Source organism: Carassius carassius, chromosome 10 (genome assembly GCF_963082965.1).
Source record: "Carassius carassius chromosome 10, fCarCar2.1, whole genome shotgun sequence".
NCBI lineage: Eukaryota > Metazoa > Chordata > Actinopteri > Cypriniformes > Cyprinidae > Carassius > Carassius carassius.
Window position 1 is genome coordinate 8,942,332 of NC_081764.1, and position 18,229 is coordinate 8,960,560.

The following is an 18,229-nucleotide window of genomic DNA, read 5'->3' on the forward strand; positions in this document are numbered from 1 at the left end:
TGCCTCAGCCAAGTGGATTTTGAATTCAACTTAAAATACAATTTCAAACATTTAAAAAAAAAAAATCAGTAATTGTAAGTATTTGGCACATTAATTGCTTTCATATTCTGAGCTATTCTACTTGTCTGTAAATAGTAGCCTATGCTTTATTAATAAGGTGTGTTCTCCAGTGTCATTGTTTTAGTATTAAAGGTGGGGTAAGTGATTTCTGGTAGCCAGTGTTGACATTTCAAATCACCAAAACAAACATGTCCCTACCCCAAAATGGTCACGCCCCTATTTTGATAGCTCTGCCCCACACATACGTATGCAACCCAGGCAACGATTAGTTCTGTGAAATGAAGCAAAACCAATGTTACACCGTGTCTACACCGGACACAAGTGGGGCAGCCCAACAAAATACTATAGAATGATTTTCAACGGTCGCTTTGTCGCATTCAGTGTACTAGACAGACTTTAGCTGACACTGTGTTACTCAACTATTGAGAGGAAACAAAGCAACCGATTGCAGGCCTTCAGCTCCTTGAGTTCTCTCCAGCGCTGGAAAGCTGATCCGATGGGCTCTACTTCTTGCCTTATTGCCTTAAGCCTTTTCCTCTTTTGTTTTTATCCAACATCTCTATCTTTCTGTCGCTCAGCTCGGCTAATGTCCATCCTGTGCACTGAATGCTCTTTCCTCCACATCATAATGTAGAAATGCCCCATACTGCTCATAGGCTACAAGTTTGTTTTGATACTCGGCCCAAATCGGTTTTCTAAATTATTTTTGAAAAATCACTTCCCCCACTTTTAAGCAACGTTAAGCGTTTGTGACAGTCCATGGCCACAACCTTGTGCCAGTGGTACAGCATACGGCGCAAATTGCAAGAAAAAAAAGGAAAAATTGAAAATCATTCAGATTTTATTTATTCAAACCATAATTTCTGAAGTCACAATTTAGTAAAACAACAGGTCATTTGTCCAAATCCCTGAAATACGACCCATCAGAGCATATACTACAATTACGCCGCTATCGGCAACACTGGACACTTTCATATTAATGCTTTTTACTCTTTTATCTGCATCATAATTTAGGTTTCATATTGCTCATTTGGTAGAGCATTGTGTTATATGACAATATGTGATCATAGGTTCGACACTGTCATTATTTTTACGCCCCCTAGAGGGCACTAAACATTAAAACGTACTCGGTTACAAAACGTAACCTCGGTTCTCTCTAGAAGAGCGAACGAGTACTGCGTCTTAGCTAAGACGCTACGGGAAAAGTCTCTTTTCACGAAATACTGAAGCAAAAAATTATCCTTAATTTTGTATTTTTGTAAAGCGCATTTGCAGCAGTACACAGCCATAGGCGAGACGGCTCGTTCGCTCATTGGCTTGTTCTGCGGCAACAGCACAGCCTATCGAGCGCGGGCTGATGCAACATCAGACCAATAAGGGCGCTTCGCGCCCTTCTTGCCACTTCCCGCCGAAATGGGTGTGGCCCAACCTATAAAAGGAGCTCGAAAAGGCTGACTCACCTGATTTATTTCATCGCCGAAGCGAACCAGAGTGAATCGTGCGCACGACAGAGAACGCAGTACTCGTTCGCTCTTCTAGAGAGAACCGAGGTTACGTTTAGTAACCGAGTACGTTCTCTTACGAGAGCTCTCTCGTACTGCGTCTTAGCTAAGACGCTACGGGAACCCAATGTAAAACGCCGTGCGCGCAGGGATCACACACCAATAAACCTGAAGCAACGCCCAGGATTTACAGTGCACAGTCACCTGAGGGACTCACAGAGAGTCCAGGACAGAAAAGGGAAAAGCCCTCCGTCCTATATCTAGCAGCATCCGTAGATGCGGCAATATGACATCACACAGCCGAGGCAAGGCCTGACCAATGTGGCAATGCGGGTCTTACGCAATACTGCCCATATAACAGTCGGCAGCGCATAGCGCTCGTGAACTCAGAATTCCCCTCAGGGCCCTGATTTGACTATACCGACCACACCCTTGCTTGCAAGGCGGGGACCTCCAGGTTATAGAACCTGATAAATGTAGACGGCGAGGCCCAACCTGCCGCCATACATATATCCTGCAAGGAGATCCCAGTAGACCACGCCCACGACGAGGCAACGCCTCTTGTGGAGTGTGCTCTGACGCCCAACGGGCACTGAAGGCCCCTGGAAGCGTAAGCTAACGCTATGGCGTCAGATATCCATCTGGATAGAGTCTGTCTCGAAACAGCCATTCCCTTGGAACGTCCACCGAACGAGACAAACAGCTGCTCCATCTGCCGAAAGGCAGCAGAGCGAGACACATAGCTCTTAAAACCCTGACAGGGCTCTGCCCTTATCCAACAGCTCCTGTAGGAAGGAGAGGACCTCCGTCACCTCACAACTAAGGGGTGAATAACCTCGAGCTGTGCACCAGCTGGAGAACACCGACCACTTCGAGGCATACAGACGTCGTGTCGACGGAGCTCTAGCCTGAGTGATGGTATTTAGCACTCCCACTGCGAGATCAGTGGGTAACCGTTGAGCGCCCACACATGGAGGGACCACAACTCCGGTTGAGGGTGCCAAATCGAGCCCCTGGCCTGCGAGAGGAGGTCCCTCCTCAACGGTACCGGCCACGGGGCGACATCTGCTAACTGCATCAAATCTGGGAACCATGGTTGGTTCTTCCAAAGAGGTGCTACAAGCAGTATTGAACATCTCGTTTCTCTCACCCGTTCTATCACCTGCGGAAGGAGGGAGACGGGAGGGAACGCATAAAGCGGGCAGCACGGCCATCTCTGTGACAGCGCTCTTTCGTTCTTGAACTCGCTGCGCGCTGAATGCCCATCGCGCGCTGTGGTGACAGCCGCGCCGTCATGGAACACGAGTTCAGAACTATACCCAGAGACAGGATCGTCTGACTGGGGTTCAGCGAACTCTTCGCCCATTTGACACTGAGGCCGAGCTTCTCGAGGGGATCGAGTAAAACGGCCCTGTGGTCCACGAGCTCCGCTCGTGATTGGGCCAGAACCAGCCAGACTCTCTGAGTCTGAGAGGAGCGAGCGCTGCATCCATGCACCTCGTAAACGTACGAGGAGCCACGGAGGACTTTAAACTGGTATGCCTGGCCCTCGAAGGCGAATCTCAAATATTGCCTGTGGTTTGACGCTATCTGTATTTGAAAATACGCGTCCCTCAGATCTATTGACATGAACCAGTCCCCTCTGCGAATCTGCGCGAGGAGTTTCCTGGTCGTAAGCATTTTGAAACTGCGTTTCATCAATGCCTTGTTCAGCTGTCTTAGATCCAGTATGGGCCTGAGACCCCCGTCTCTCTTGGGCATCAGAAAGTATCTGCTGTACACCCCCCCCCCCTCGCTTTGAGCTTGAGACACAGGCTCTACAGCCCCTTTGCTCAACAGTTTTGATATTTCGGCCCGAAGTATGTGTGCTACTTCTGTTTTGACCGTAGTTTCGACGCGCGCTGAAAAGCGCGGAGGGCGTCGAAAAAAACTGTAGCGAGTAGCCTCTCTTTATAATGCCTAGCACCCAATCCGAAACCCCTGGAAGCGCTGACCATGCATCTGCATGAATGGCTAAGGGCTGGATGCGAAGCGCGCTCTGTTGACCGGGCAACGGCGGCGCTCGGGTGTGCTGCGCATTTGAAGCGGGGAGCGCGCTGATCACAGCGGGCAGATCGCTCCTCCTCGACCCCGTCCCGGCGCTTAACCGACTGGGGGAAGGCTGAGCAGGTCCCGTGGGACTCGATATGTCTGCGAGTGACTGTGGGCTGCATATGCCACTTTCAACTCGCTGTCTGCCTGTGCAGAGCGTACGTGCACGGGCCTCGTTTTTACAGAAGCCATGCGCCGTATGTGACATAGTGTATGTGGGCACTGGGGAGTGGGCACGTTTACTATGCGGCGCGCTCGACCGATCTGTGTCGATCTTATGTGCGCGAGCCCTGTGTGCAGGGCTGTGCTTACATGTGGAGATGGGCACTGAGGAGTGGGCATCGTCACTGCATTTATAGCACCATCAGCCGTGGCCGGACGAGCGTGCACAGGTTTTTTTTTTTTTTTTTTACAGAAACCACATGACGCGTGTGACATAGTAATTGTGGGCACTGAGGGGTGGGCACACTTACTATGCAGTGTGCGCGATCGACTTGAGTCACTTTTATGGGCGCAGGCCTTGTGTGCAGGGCTGTGCTTACATGTGGAGATGGGCACTGAGGAGTGGGCATCGTCACTGCATTTATAGCACCATCAGCCGTGGCCGGACGAGCGTGCACAGGTTTTTTTTTTTTTTTTTTACAGAAACCACATGACGCGTGTGACATAGTAATTGTGGGCACTGAGGGGTGGGCACACTTACTATGCAGTGTGCGCGATCGACTTGAGTCACTTTTATGGGCGCAGGCCTTGTGTGCAGGGCTGTGCTTACATGTGGAGATGGGCACTGAGGAGTGGGCATCGTCACTACATTTATAGCACCATCGGCCGTGGCCGGGACACCAGAAATTACACCTTTTTCGGGAAATATCTGGGTAGCCGTGATAACGGTTTTCGTGTGCAGGCAAGCGGGCAACCGTACAGGCTTGCGCATTGCAAAAAACGCTGAAACAGTCACAATCTCTGGAACTGAAACAGCGGCGCGCTTAGGTGAGAGCCCGGCCACAGCGGAACTCGTACACCGGCGCTTCGATGAAGCAGCCATCGTGTGTAGTGCCGACGCAGCGTCATGCAGCATGCGTAGATGGCTTTCCTAGGATGGCTTCGGGGCTCCCGGCCTCACCGTAATCCTCTGCCGCGGTCCCCGCGGCGCGGGGCGATGGCCGGTAGAGCGAGAACGGGGGTCTCGAGCTGCGTTGCTGAAGCTGTTGTGATAACGGCTTTTGTGTGCAGGCAAGCGGGCAACTGTGCAGGCTTGCGCATTGCAGAAAACGCTGAGACAGTCACAATTCCTGGAACTGAAACAGCGGCGCGCTTGGGTGAGAGCTCGGCCACAGCGGAACTCGTACACCTGCGCTTCGATGAAGCAGCCATCGTTAGTAGTGCCGACGCAGCGTCACACAGCAGGCTTTAGATGGCAACACCGCTTTTGCCGCCGTCCAGCAGAGGGCGGACAAAGGTGCGTCGCTATCGCCTGTTCCACCGGCGGAAGTGAGTGGTAGTTCCTGTTTTTAGCATCATCAGTGTGGAGAATGCTAGTGAGACAGACGAACGAGTTCGCGCTGAATATGGAGCGTTCCAAGCCTTCGCCACCTCTTCGTGAAGCTCAGGAAGAAATGAGGTGGGCTTTGAGAAGTACGCTCATCCGAAAGGGAAATACCATCCAGCCGGAAACGAGAGGGGGGGCGCTGGTGCAAACCACTCGTGGCCGAGACTCATCGCGGCCAACACGAGCATTCGCCCCGGCTCCTTCTCGATGTCAGCTCGTCTGCTGGGCTTCTGAGCAGAAGGCGCGAGATCCTCGGAGCTCGCCCAGCCCTCACTGCCCGAAGCTAGCAGAGAGCGCGTGCCCTCTTCCTCCGACGCGGCCCTGAGATCAACTTCCTCGGACGACGCGCCGGCAAACAGCGGGCACTGCCCACCGGGAAGCGATGCAGGGGGGGCCGGTGAAGCAGGGCGAACCGGCGAGCTCGGTTGAGCTGAAGACGGTTCTGGAATCCGCTGGAAGCGATGCTTTTACGGCGCCTCAGCGCAGCGGAGAATGCAGGCTCAGAGAAAAAGGCCAGGCGAGTCCTCAGAGTCACCATGGCAACAGCTCGCAGTGGGGGCATCCGCCGTCAGCGAGCACGAGCACTGCATGATCTTCACCCAGGCAGGAGACACAGATGACGTACCGGTCTCCCTCGCTGAGTGGGGCTCTGACGAGCCGCAGGAAGGCATCTTAAAAAAGACGCGAGCTCTTTTACGAGTGTGTGTCGCAGGGCGAACACACACACACACATAAAGAACAGCTTGGATATAACAGAATTGAAAGGATATAGGCGACGGATAGCGCAGCAGGAACGGCAGTGGAAGGCGGCGATGCCAGCAGCTTCAGAATGGCTCGTCCTGCTGATGTGCTTTCTCAGACGGCGCTTGCTTCCTCCGTGATCCAGCGATGCGTGAGCTTCGCTGAAGAGATGAAAAATCAGGTGAGTCAGCCTTTTCGAGCTCCTTTTATAGGTTGGGCCACACCCGTTTCGGCGGGAAGTGGCAAGAAGGGTGCGAAGCGCCCTTATTGGTCTGATGTTGCATCAGCCCGCGCTCAAAAGGCTGTGCAGTTGCCGCAGAACAAGCCAATGAGCGAACGAGTCGTCTCGCCTATGGCTGTGTACTGCTGCAAATGCGCTTTACAAAAATACAAAATTAAGGATAATTTTTTGCTTCAGTATTTCGTGAAAAGAGACTTTTCCCGTAGCGTCTTAGCTAAGACGCAGTACGAGAGAGCTCTCGTAAGAGAACATAAATATAGGTTGTAATAAGGTGCTTGTACAAACGAACTATAGGGCCGTTTTTTGTTGCAGCAAAAGTAAAATGTGGTTTAATTTTTATTTTTGTATTTATTTATTTTTTCACCACATGGTCGGAAAATTTTACTGTTAAGCATTACATGGGGGTTACATTTTGTATTTACTGATGTCTATGCTCTTGAATTTCAATAATTATAGCTTAAATAAAGCTAATATGTTTTGCTGTGTTACTTGTGTTTGAGCTAATGCTGTTACTTTTTAATTTTTTGTTCTTTTGGTGTTTTACAACTATTGAGAATGGTACTAAATGTCTATAAACGCTTACACATTAGGGTGGCAAGTTAGTCTGTGACTAATGTTTAGTGAGTGAAGATCCTGTTGGAGAGTATGGTATGGAGAGTGTGGACCTGAGCCAAGATCTATGTCTGTCATTTGTTTAATTTTCTCCTTTTTTCACATGAGTTTTGAAGTTGGACTTCTGTATGCCTTTCAAAATGTGTCCCCTTTTTGAATGTTTTGTGATTATTGTTAAAAAGTGTATTTGTCTCCTTTGGCCATGTCTTATCCCATCTAAGGCACGAAATGGGCCAAGACTGCTTCTGCTACTCCCTTAAAAATAATAGGATAAAATGGGGTTTTGAGGAAGCTTTCATGCTTAAATGTAATGGATGCTTTCTTCATGTGTTCAATGCTGAAATAGAGACCTTGAGAAAAACAGAAGGTCATATCGACCTGCCAGGAAATAGAGGAAAAGGGAGAGACAGGGACTGAAAGGAAACAGTGCTAGTGATGCTTAATGGATTATAGGATATGGAGAAAGCTGTATGGGAGGGAGGAAAGGAGAGAGTGTGTGTTCTGGTTTACAAGTTGGAGAGTGGGTGTGTGTGGCGGTGATGGCACGAGAAAATTCTGTCACATGCTTTAGAATAAGGGTCCAGGCAGGGACCACAACAGCTAGTAGTTACTGCTGTTCATCACACTAGACTGTGACACTATCCTCCTCCTCCACTCTGGCTAATACTACTTCCTTTCGTCCTACTCTCCATGCCTCTAGGCAAAAAAAACCTGCAGACTTATCTAAACTACTGTTCTTTCTCAAAGCTAGTGATAGACCTCTTGGCCAGGCTAATTAACTGGCAGTTTTGGGATTCCCAGCATCAGACAGCCAATAACTGTTCCCACTTGATTAATTGACTTGTGTCCAAATCTACAAATAGCTTTAAAAATGAATAATTTAGTTATCCTTGGTTGCACATTAAAATTATACAAATTCAACATATTCCTTTGTACGCCAAATCAAAGTTAGTTTTGGTTTGCTTCTGCATTGTAAAAACTAGAGAATCTTGTTATTATATCTCTCACCCCTAATTGAGCTGTCTATCTTCAAAGTGCACAAATATGAGAGGCCAATTAGTGCTGAATAGCAACATCTAATTGATCATGGGCAGGACACTTTATTTCCATAAATATTAGAAGTCTCATTAGGAGCTTTATTAGGGCAGAAGTAAGTTATCCATAGTTCCTGAAATCTAAGTGTGAACGCACATTCATATTTAGATATCATCTTAATTACACCAAAACAAAGACAAATGCACATGTGAGAGCAAAAGACATTGCCTCCTTTCCTGACCCATCTGTTATATAAATGCACTTTATGATAGCTTTCTGTTTCAACATTTTCTGTTGTCCACATTTACATTATTTATAATCATTTTACAGCTTCTGTAAAGATCTTGTATTAAATTATATTTATCACAAATTATATTAATCACAAATTTAATATTTATGTTATATTTATATTACATGCATTGCATTTTTAGATATAATTAGCTTTTTTTCATCTATGCATTGGTATATCAATATAATTCATAAATCTACATTTATCATTTTAAGAGAGTTAAGCTAAATTTACAATGCAATTAAATTTGCAATATAAAGGAGGTTTAAGGACCTTCCAGCTGGATGTTTATTACTTCTGACAAAATGAATCTGCCAGTCTCTCACACTCTCTTTCTCTCCTCACCTGTCCATTTTCTCTCAGTGTGCTTAATGAACCGATAAATTTCATCCCTCTCTCCCTGATATATTAATAAGGTAATTTCAGAATCTCCAAATCTCTTCTGAGGAGATCCAGCTCTGGCCTTTCAATCAAACATCCTCTTATCTCTCCTAACTAACTCCTGCTCCATCCAGCTGCCATAACCGCTGCTGTCTCTCAGGTCCTCCTAATCTCCTGTCTGACCTCCACTCTCTTTCTATTATTGTCATTGTCATTGCTGTTTCCCCAACCTGTTCCCTTCCCAACAGACCCTTGTGTCTCTCCTCTACCCTTATATAGTACCTTCCCTATTATGAAGCATTCAAATTAAACATTCATTTCTATTATTTCCTTATTGTTTTAAATGATTTTTTTTTTATTATTTTAATGACAACAAAGATATTTTTTGGAATATAGTATTGGAATCTCCATAAACAACCAGCAGACTATTTTTGTAACATTTTGTAATTTCATGTATGGTGCACATGATTTTGATTTTACAGTAATAGATTTTTAGTGGACAATTCCCACATCTACTGTATGTCTCTGTAAATTAAAAAAGGAAAAGAAAAGAACTACTGGTCAAATAGGTCAAGCTGAGCCAGTCAGAAGATTTTGATGTGCTTTCTAACTGTCCATCATTTTGGGCGTTTATGCCAGTCTGACAGTTTGACAGCTAAAATATTCTCATTAAATGCCATATTTACCTTCATTGTCAGTTGTTAGTTTGTCGTGAACTAATGCTATTTGTTTTTGACAACACTGACACTTTGAGGGCGCTATTTTGGAAAAATGGGAGATTGTCTGTTCAAACTGCAATGCAAACTATTGGATATGTTTAAAAGCATATATCTGGTTTCATGCATTGTGAAAAAATGCAGAATTTGCTTACATAACTGTTCTCTAAAATACATTTATCAGTAATCTGACACACACACACACACACATGCACACATACACATACAAAGTTGTGTCCTGATATGTCACAAAAACATGCCCATGCGCGCACACACACACACACACACACACACACACACACACACACACACACACACACACACACACACACACACACACACACACACACACACACACACACACAAATAGCAAATATAATGTGGATCCATTAATCTATCTCACCCACTGACCTGTTTTAAATGAAATCACTCATAAAATCACAACCCACAATGTATTATTGTTGTTACAGATTGTGTTTCATATGTGCAACATTTGCCTGGGATTTTTTTTTTTTTTTTTTCTTTATAAACCAAGCATCACTTGAATTTTAATTTCTAGTGACATGTATTTGGGCTTATTAATGCAAATTCTGTTTTACATCTTGTTTTTCACATCAAAGACCATCACAGACAAGACCAAAAGAGACTTATTAAGAATTATATTTCTTGGGGGATTTTTATGTTTTTCTTGCTTCATATTTTTAAGTTTTCACTGCTCTACAAACCTAAATTATAGTTGATTTATGAAAGTTGGTCTCTTCAAGTTTTGCATTATTCAAAGATGTCATTGCAATGAAAGTCACCATGAACTTCAAATGGACATGTATCAAGCAATTTGTTTTATTAATATCTGGTCTTGTCATATTTCCATCAGACATTTTTTATAGCTGTCTATCCTCAAAAAATATTTTTTTTCTTGTCTCATCATCTCCTAGTTTCATGTTTCACACTGACGAGAAGCTCTCCTTTTGCTTAGCAATCTGACCAGCCTTTCAACATGTGTGTGGGATTGCGACAGAGGTTTCACACATGCACAAACACACACACACACACAATACAATACATGCTGGCAGTGTCACTCCGTAAAAGACCTCAATTGGAAATCAGTGGAGAATGAAACTGAATTTGTGAGACTGGCAACTCGATACAGGCATGGTAACTTCATCCATCATACAAAGCTGCTCTGTTTTTCCTTCTTGTCTGAAAAAGAATAAAATCATGTGGCCAGCAGGCCAACCCAGTGGGGCTCTTAGACCATAGAGGAGTCCTGTTGGGTCCATCTCTTTGAGTTTGATTGTGCTAAATACTCTGAAAAAAAAACAGGGTTTGATTGAATTAATTCTTTATTCACACATCTTTCCTGTTCTTGCCTCTTGTAATAAATTAAAAAACAAAAATCTGTATCTTCTTTTGCAAGCCCTACAACAATGCAGAAATTTAATTGGTTTCTAAAGCCTTTTATGTGGGACAGGCATTAATTCTTCTCAGTAGATGCTATAAACAGACCCTCATTTTAATGTGTGAACACCAGACATTACATTAATAAAAGTATCTAGGTGATGCATTTCATTTGAGACCAGCATTTCAGTATATTTCCATCCAATTCATTCATAACCCTTTGTGTGTGATACAATCCACACATTTACTGTATGTAAACATCATAGGTTTCAGATTTCAAACAGGCATCACTAAAGGCTTGTACATAAAAGGCCTAGCTTTGAGTGATAGTATAACACTACAGTCCCTTTGTACCATTTTTCACAAGGTCAACAGCCTTTACAAGGTGTGACTGTGAAACCCAAACAATAGTCAAGCTAAGCCTGTAAATGTGTGATATCACACACAAATGCACACAACAGCAGAAAATAATGCAGATGTGCAACTTCAATAAGTGATGTGTATTTCTTTATCTCAGTATAAGCTTGATCCTGACTCCAATTAGGAATGGTAATATCTAACAAAACAGCTCTGCCAAGATCTTAAATGTACACATTTATGTATTTAATTGCATTAACATACCAGTTCAATAAACACATTTCAGCAAATTCTGAAACATTAAAGGCCCTATTATAACAATCTAAATGCAAAGTGTAAAGCGCATGGCGCAGGTGCACTCAGGGCGTGTCCAAATCCACTTTTGCTATTTTAACGACGGAAAAACGGTTGGCACGCCCGGGCGCATTGTCTAAATGGGTTTTTTGGGCGTAATGTGCAATAAACCAATCAGAGTCTCATCTTCCATTCCCTTTAAGAGCCAGTTGCGCTCGTGCCATGACGGATTTGCTATTGACACGTGGAATTTGGCAAGCGCAAAGACAGAACGAGATGAAACAGAGCTGCTCGTGTGCGAGCAAATAGATGCGATGACTATCCATTATGACATGTAGGCATTATATATATATATGTATATATATATATAGGCAGTTATTTAGTCTATTTTTGCTCAACCAATGGAAACAGTTTTGAGCAAAACTACGACAGAATACCACTGAATGAAAGATCAAAAATATAAAAAAAATCAAAATAAACATAAAAAGAAAACGGTAGGAAAGGAGACCTCATCTGTAGATAAATTCTGCTGAATTTACAAAGATTTGCTTAGCCAGCTAAGTAAAAGACAATTAGCCTTTGAAAGCTGTCATCAGCACCGGTAGGAGGAGTGATCTCTCAGCACGATGTACACACAGGGAAGTATGTACTGATCTAATGCTAATCTTAACACTTCAGTTTTTAGCTGGAGTGTGTAAGGGCCTCTGATGTGCCCTTGTTACAAAACCACCTTATCTGCTGAAAAAGGGGGACATCTACCATCTATCAGTGATGAAAATCAAACACGGGAAGGATACAGATAATTGAAATTCTATCCTCCCCCAAGGCCCGTGAACAAAACTGGTGAGAGATCTTTATCATGTGCCTGTATCGTCTGGGGTTCAAGCAAAGGCTGCAGGCCCAGACCAGAGGCTCATGAGAGCAGATACAGGGTGAGTACAGGAGATGTGGCTGACAGCATACAAATTAGTCTTAGGCAGTACACACAGTACAAGTGACTACCTTGACTGAAACTAGGAAAGAAAATGAAATGTGACTCATATAGAAGCAATGAGTCTTTATTCAACATTATTGAATTTTACATTGAACTGGCTATGCATTGGAAGGCTGAGTAGTGAGCAGTTTGCTGAAGATGTGAGCCACAATAATTAAGTCCTTTAGATTCAATAAACTTGGATGGAAAAACTCCAAACATAGGAAGGTAGCCTTTAAGGAGACCAAAGATTTTAAATCTAATTCTAGTTTTGATTGCTTTCTACTGTAAACACTGCATTCTTGGACGCTTAATAAGGTATTTTGTGAATAAACAAAAATTGAATACGTTTTGTTATGATAGCCAGCAGGTACCATCAGTGATACCCAGGAGTAGAAAAGGGTGTAAAATTGGCAGCAAATGTAATAATAATATACCCAATGTATGGCTGTGATTTATAAGTGAAGGAAATAAATGTGAAACTCTGGTGAGACAGAATGCTTTACAGGCACGTGCAGGGGGGGGGGGGGGGGTGCTTGAGCACCTGCCCCTTTGCCCCTTGGTGCCCAAAGTGCCCTTTTGTCAAAGCAAAATTTCCTCTAATTTTTTTTTTTTGTCATAACATACCCTTTTGTGAATGCCTGCCCATGCCCAATCTAAATATTAGTAAAATTTCTGAATAATAATTTAGCCATCAATAAGATGACCCACATGATGACCTTTCACCTGACGACGACGACCTCATCCGACCGGGAAGATTCGTCACGCCGCACGCGCATTTTTTAATTGCCAGAGGATATTTTCAACACCGCGGAAGCTGGTAAGTGGTGTTTCATTCTCAGCGAAGTGATTTTGATATTTATTTACTTATTATTATTTTACAACAACGACGTGATGTGAGAACATGCAGATATGTTGTTTATATTGCGGTGTGTAGCCTGTAGTGTAGAAGTAACGCTAGCATGCTGTTTGAGGGAGAAACGTTTCACAGGCATCGAGGGCAGAGGTGTCATGCCCATTCAAAGATTTCTGAGCCAAGTGGATTTTAAATGCAGCTTCAAATATTCAATGCTAAATTCAAATCTGTGTTCGCTGGCTGGCACTGAGCCAGAGACAGACACGTTCATTTAACGATTCATGACCAATCAGAAACGATTCTGTTGCGCTTATGAATGCAATGGCCAATCGGAGCCGAGCAGAAGAGTCATCACTGAAACGCTGTGTTTTGTTAACTTGCTCGCTGACTGAATTATTTACCGAATTCTCTCATCAGAAACAACAAAAGTGCTTCAGTGATTTTAATGGGAGTTTGATAAATAACATTTAGAGTTGAGAGTTCCTGAACTCTGGCTAGACTGAATGAAAATGTTCTTTGATAATGTAAATTTTCTTTACTCTATGTAAAATGAAAGTGTTAAAATGAGTAACTTACAATATTGTTATTAAAATTTACATTAAATGCAAATTCAGTCATATTGAAAATATTTTATGGCATGATATGGCACTTAAGTATAAAGTCGGGGTATTATGTGTAGTTAATAGATTACACTACTTTTCCATATACTGATCAAATAACAATCTATAAAGGTGCAAAATGCGTTTACTTACACATTTGAGAATCAAGATATTTCCTGATATATTAAGCATGTTTGGAATTGTTTTGAATAAAAAGGAAAAATAAATAAAACATGAGCCTATATCAGTTATACAGTGCTTTCGTAGCATGACTTATATCCCCCCCCCCCATGTGCCCCCTCAAAAATCATGAATGCATGACGCCCCTGATCGAGGGGTCTGGTCTTTTTATGTTATTTGGCTTATTCAGATTTTCTCATTCTCTGAATTATCATTATGAAAATAACAACAATTCAGAAATGAATTAAAATATAATTATATTTTAAATGTGACACAAAAATATTTTTACGACAGCATGACCACTTTAGCCTGTAAACTCAATATCTCTCTGGAAATAAATTTACAAATATCAATGTCAATATAAAATGAATAATATACCTGACCTGCCATCAAAGTGCAGTGTCAAGGAGATGAATAACACATGTAGCCTGTCATTTGTTAACATTGCAATGGCGTTCAATTTTAGACAACAAGAACTACAACAGTAATAATAATATTAATCACTATATTCCAGTGTATCAGTTGTTTAATGTTTTGTATCAATATTTAAGGTGGACATATTGATTAGGTGCAAGAGTAGTAGTGATGGGTAAAATAATAGATTAATGCTGAAATAGTGAATTGTGCCTTGTTCCTACATGGAAAGAGAGTGGAAAGTATAAGATCAGATGAGGAGATGGAGATAGAGGGAGAAAAAGAGGGAAATGTAGAGGCACAAGTGACAGAAAGAGAGCAGGTAACGGCAAGCCAGGAGACAGAGGCTGGTGAGAAAGAGGAAAATAAGTAGAGGCACGAGCGTTTTCTATAATTTTTACTATAACAGCTGTTCTTAATTATTATGTAGAACAGAGAAGAAAAAGCCATCAGGTTGGGACAATTTAAGACATTTCAGTTTCTAATCCCAGAGTTATTAGGTGGAAAGAATTATTTTTTTTTCACTTTTAAACTTAAAATTGTCTCTTCTAATCGGTTTCTTTTTCAAAACTGCATCACAGCATTTGCTGCCGTATCAATACATAATCATCCATATCGATACGTGAATCAGCAAGGAATGCATCACAATATATTGCTGTATTGCTATTTTGAACTGTGCTATTTAAAGCCTTATTGTTCCATGTGCCCCTTTTATACTTTGAGCACCTGCCCCTACAAAGGTCTCTGCACGGCCCTGATGCTTTATATTATTACAGCAGAGTATAATGTCATTTTATATGGCTTTAGTTAAACTCCATTTAGAATGACTTTAGAGAACAGAATGACAATTTTCCTTGTTGCAAGGAATCACCAGCATGACCTAGCATTATGTTTTAGGTAACATTATATTTAACATTTGGATATGAACCTAATAAAGAACATATACTATGTCCCTGCTTTTACAGTCATATAGCACAGTCAGAAAAATGAAGCTACTCCATACACATAAGAAATAATCCACGAAGGAGATTTGATTTTCCTCATGATAGAAAAACTGATTTCTTAACGAGACATATGCTACAGCCATTACCTTCAATCCCCTGAGCTCCTCTGATATCACATTAGCTGAATAAGTACCCATTAAACTACTAGTCAAGCTGTCTGCAAATAAAGTAGGGCAGCTCAAAGATATAAAAAATAATTTAATGATTTTTAGTGATGATAACTTAATCCCCAAATTCATATGTGAGCATCTAAATTTTTCATTTTTTTCATTAAATTATCTTTTTCATCTCCTTTTTTGACACTCTCCATCTCCATCTCCATTTAAGAATCTTTGATGGTTTGAACTCACTGTTTGCAGATTCAGTATGTTATGATGTATAAAATGAGCATTAATGTGTAAATATGTGGGTCGTTTTTCATTTTACATGCATTATCTTTATACCTACAGTATATACAATGTTTTATCTTCAGATTTATATTTAGTGACTAAACAGGTAAATGTCATGCTGTCATATAGCAATCATCGAATTCCATTTTGCCTAACTTACTGTATGAATTTTATTAGGAAAAGTGTATCTAAAAATCAACTAAAGCACGACATGATGCATGAATCTATGGAGAAGCTTTTTAATAAAGCCTCTGATGACAGTCTTTACCATACACTATACCTCCCAATGGTGTTAGTTCCATCTTAAATTTAGTCAACAAAAAAATTATTTTAAACCTTCCTTCGACCCTGTTCTTGATAGATGTCCTTCATGTCTATGATTCACATGGATTATTCTGAGTCACTAAAGTGATTGACTGCAATGACTCTATTGAACCTAAAGGACCCCAACAGTGACTCAACTTTGCGATTTTTTGTAATGACCCAAATACCACCATCTCAGACTCACTTAACTGAACTGGCACGCACTGTGAAGAACAGAGCTTTGATTTTTTTTCAATGACAAACAGCAGGTATTCCAATGCAATGTTATTTATCAAAGCTTTTATATCTATAATTGCCTCTTAGACCTCATGTGAGGCTGCCTATAGCATTGAATAACAATACTGTGGGACAAATGCATGCGGTTTTTCAATGAGGTCTATTGTGTGCTAATCTGACAAAGCCATATTGCATAACCAAATCTTGGGCTATATCCTGCTATGTTGACAATGTCAGATGTTTTTTTATTTATTTTTATTTTACACATACATAACACATGCTATATGCCCAAATTACATTTACAAATTACATACTAGACTTTTTTTTCTTATTTCACATACTGTGAATATAACACTAGTCAGGTAAAAATGTAAAAAATATTTAGCTTTTTCTAATTTATTTAAAAGTGTGCAATAGCATATATTGAATGTCTGAATAAGAATGGACAAAAGAACAGATGTTTTTCCTTTTGTTACTTACAATAGCAGTAACTCAAGCTGTTAACTGTGGTTTCAGAGCATGTTGTTATAGTCAGGGATAAGCTTGGATCAATAACTGAGGGAAACTGAATGGGACCTCTAAAAGATACCCCTTAACAAAGAAACATTTTTATGATAGGGTGGCTACCACTGGTTTATTTTGTTTCTTCCAATCTTAGGTCAATTGCAAATAAAACTGATAATTTCTAAACACATGTTAGATTTGTTGCGTTTCATTTAGACTTGTTTATCAGCGGGCTTTTGAGTAAAAAAACGGCATAATAAAAGAACGCGTGTAAAACTACGATGAAGTCGTTTTTACTTAATCGTATTATTTTACTATCATAAAATACGAGGAAGTCTTTACACAATCAGTCCACATGACAAATACGTTCGTTGTTCTTTTTCGACCTTCTGAACAGTGGATCCCGCGTTCGCATCTGTCACCAAAAGTCACCTTGGAAGATGAATGAGTGGCGCGAGTGATGGCGCAAATGGAACTGAATATCCTATGGCCGCAAGACTGCACGCAACCGCTGACTTCCAATGTGAATGAGTCACATGACCGTACTACGGCAATGACACCGCTTTATTTTGGTCCATCAGCCTCTTGAAGAATATCTATAATTAGAGCTCGTCTCGTGCGGCCGATTTTGACCGAACGTGCACGAATCCCTTCGGGTTTGGGGTCTCGCGACACCACCTCTCGAGGTTGAACAGCCTGAAAATGAAGGCTGTGATTTTTTAGGTGTCCCATGCAGGATATGGTGATTTCTATAAAGGTTCCCTCACATTAAGAGTAATATCACATGGCATTTGCATGGGGTTTCAGTACAATGTTTGCTGATAATGGCGTGAAATAAAAGGGGCATAATGATGCATAACGTTTTTCTCAAGGTGAGACCCGGACACCTCGTGCTCTTACCTTCAGCTGTCGCCTTGCCATGTCGGTAGGCTGCTTGGCGTTGAAAGGATAGGCGATGCATCGCATTACAAAGACATAGAGTTGCAGCTTCTTCTTTCGTTCCTCTTCTTCCCTCTGCAGTTTCTCCACGTCCTCCTTTTCCTGCTCGCTGGCGGCCGATGGGCTCGGGCTGGATGGTCGCGCGCTGGAAACTCGGCTGGCGGGTTGGAGCCTATCAGAGCTCTCGCTGGTCCTGCTGGGGGAGATGCGAGAGGATCCGGATTGAGGAGCCATAACCTCTCGGCTTTCCTCTTCCACTATCCCGTCCGATTCCTCTTCACTGGAGGATGGATCCAACATTTTTGCTCTCGGACAGCGCTCGCCTAACCGTACAAGCGAATTAAACGCAGGATGGGATGTTTACGGCGTGGAAGCGTGTCAGTTTGTTGACGTAGCGTTCGGCATTCAGAGGGCTAATCGACTGTTGGTGAATTTTTAATATCCTGAAAAACTTCGGGTGCGGAAGCAGACACTGCAATCTCTTCACACGGCCAGAGCAAAGATGCTGCTGCTGCTGCAAACGTGTTCCGTGCTTTGCCTCCGTTCGCCAGTCATTGAGAGAGGG

The 18,229-nt window shown here is 42.4% G+C and overlaps 1 protein-coding gene across 10 annotated transcripts in view; it reads right to left on the reverse strand.

Annotated features, from left to right (window-relative positions):
* The window catches only part of LOC132151693 (calcium-dependent secretion activator 1-like), an 83,241-nt gene extending 65,034 nt beyond the window's left edge, over positions 1 to 18,207 (reverse strand). For 4 of the 10 annotated variants that reach the window (XM_059559993.1, XM_059559992.1, XM_059559991.1 and 1 more), the window contains exon 1: positions 17,626 to 18,205. In XM_059559993.1, coding sequence (XP_059415976.1) covers positions 17,626 to 17,964 — 339 coding nt within the window. In that variant the 5' untranslated portion in view covers positions 17,965 to 18,205. Of the gene's footprint in view, positions 1 to 17,625 lie in introns of all 10 variants that reach the window. The other 6 variants (XM_059559996.1, XM_059559995.1, XM_059559994.1 and 3 more) reach the window with 2 other exon arrangements.
* Between the last annotated feature and the right edge of the window lie 22 nt (positions 18,208 to 18,229).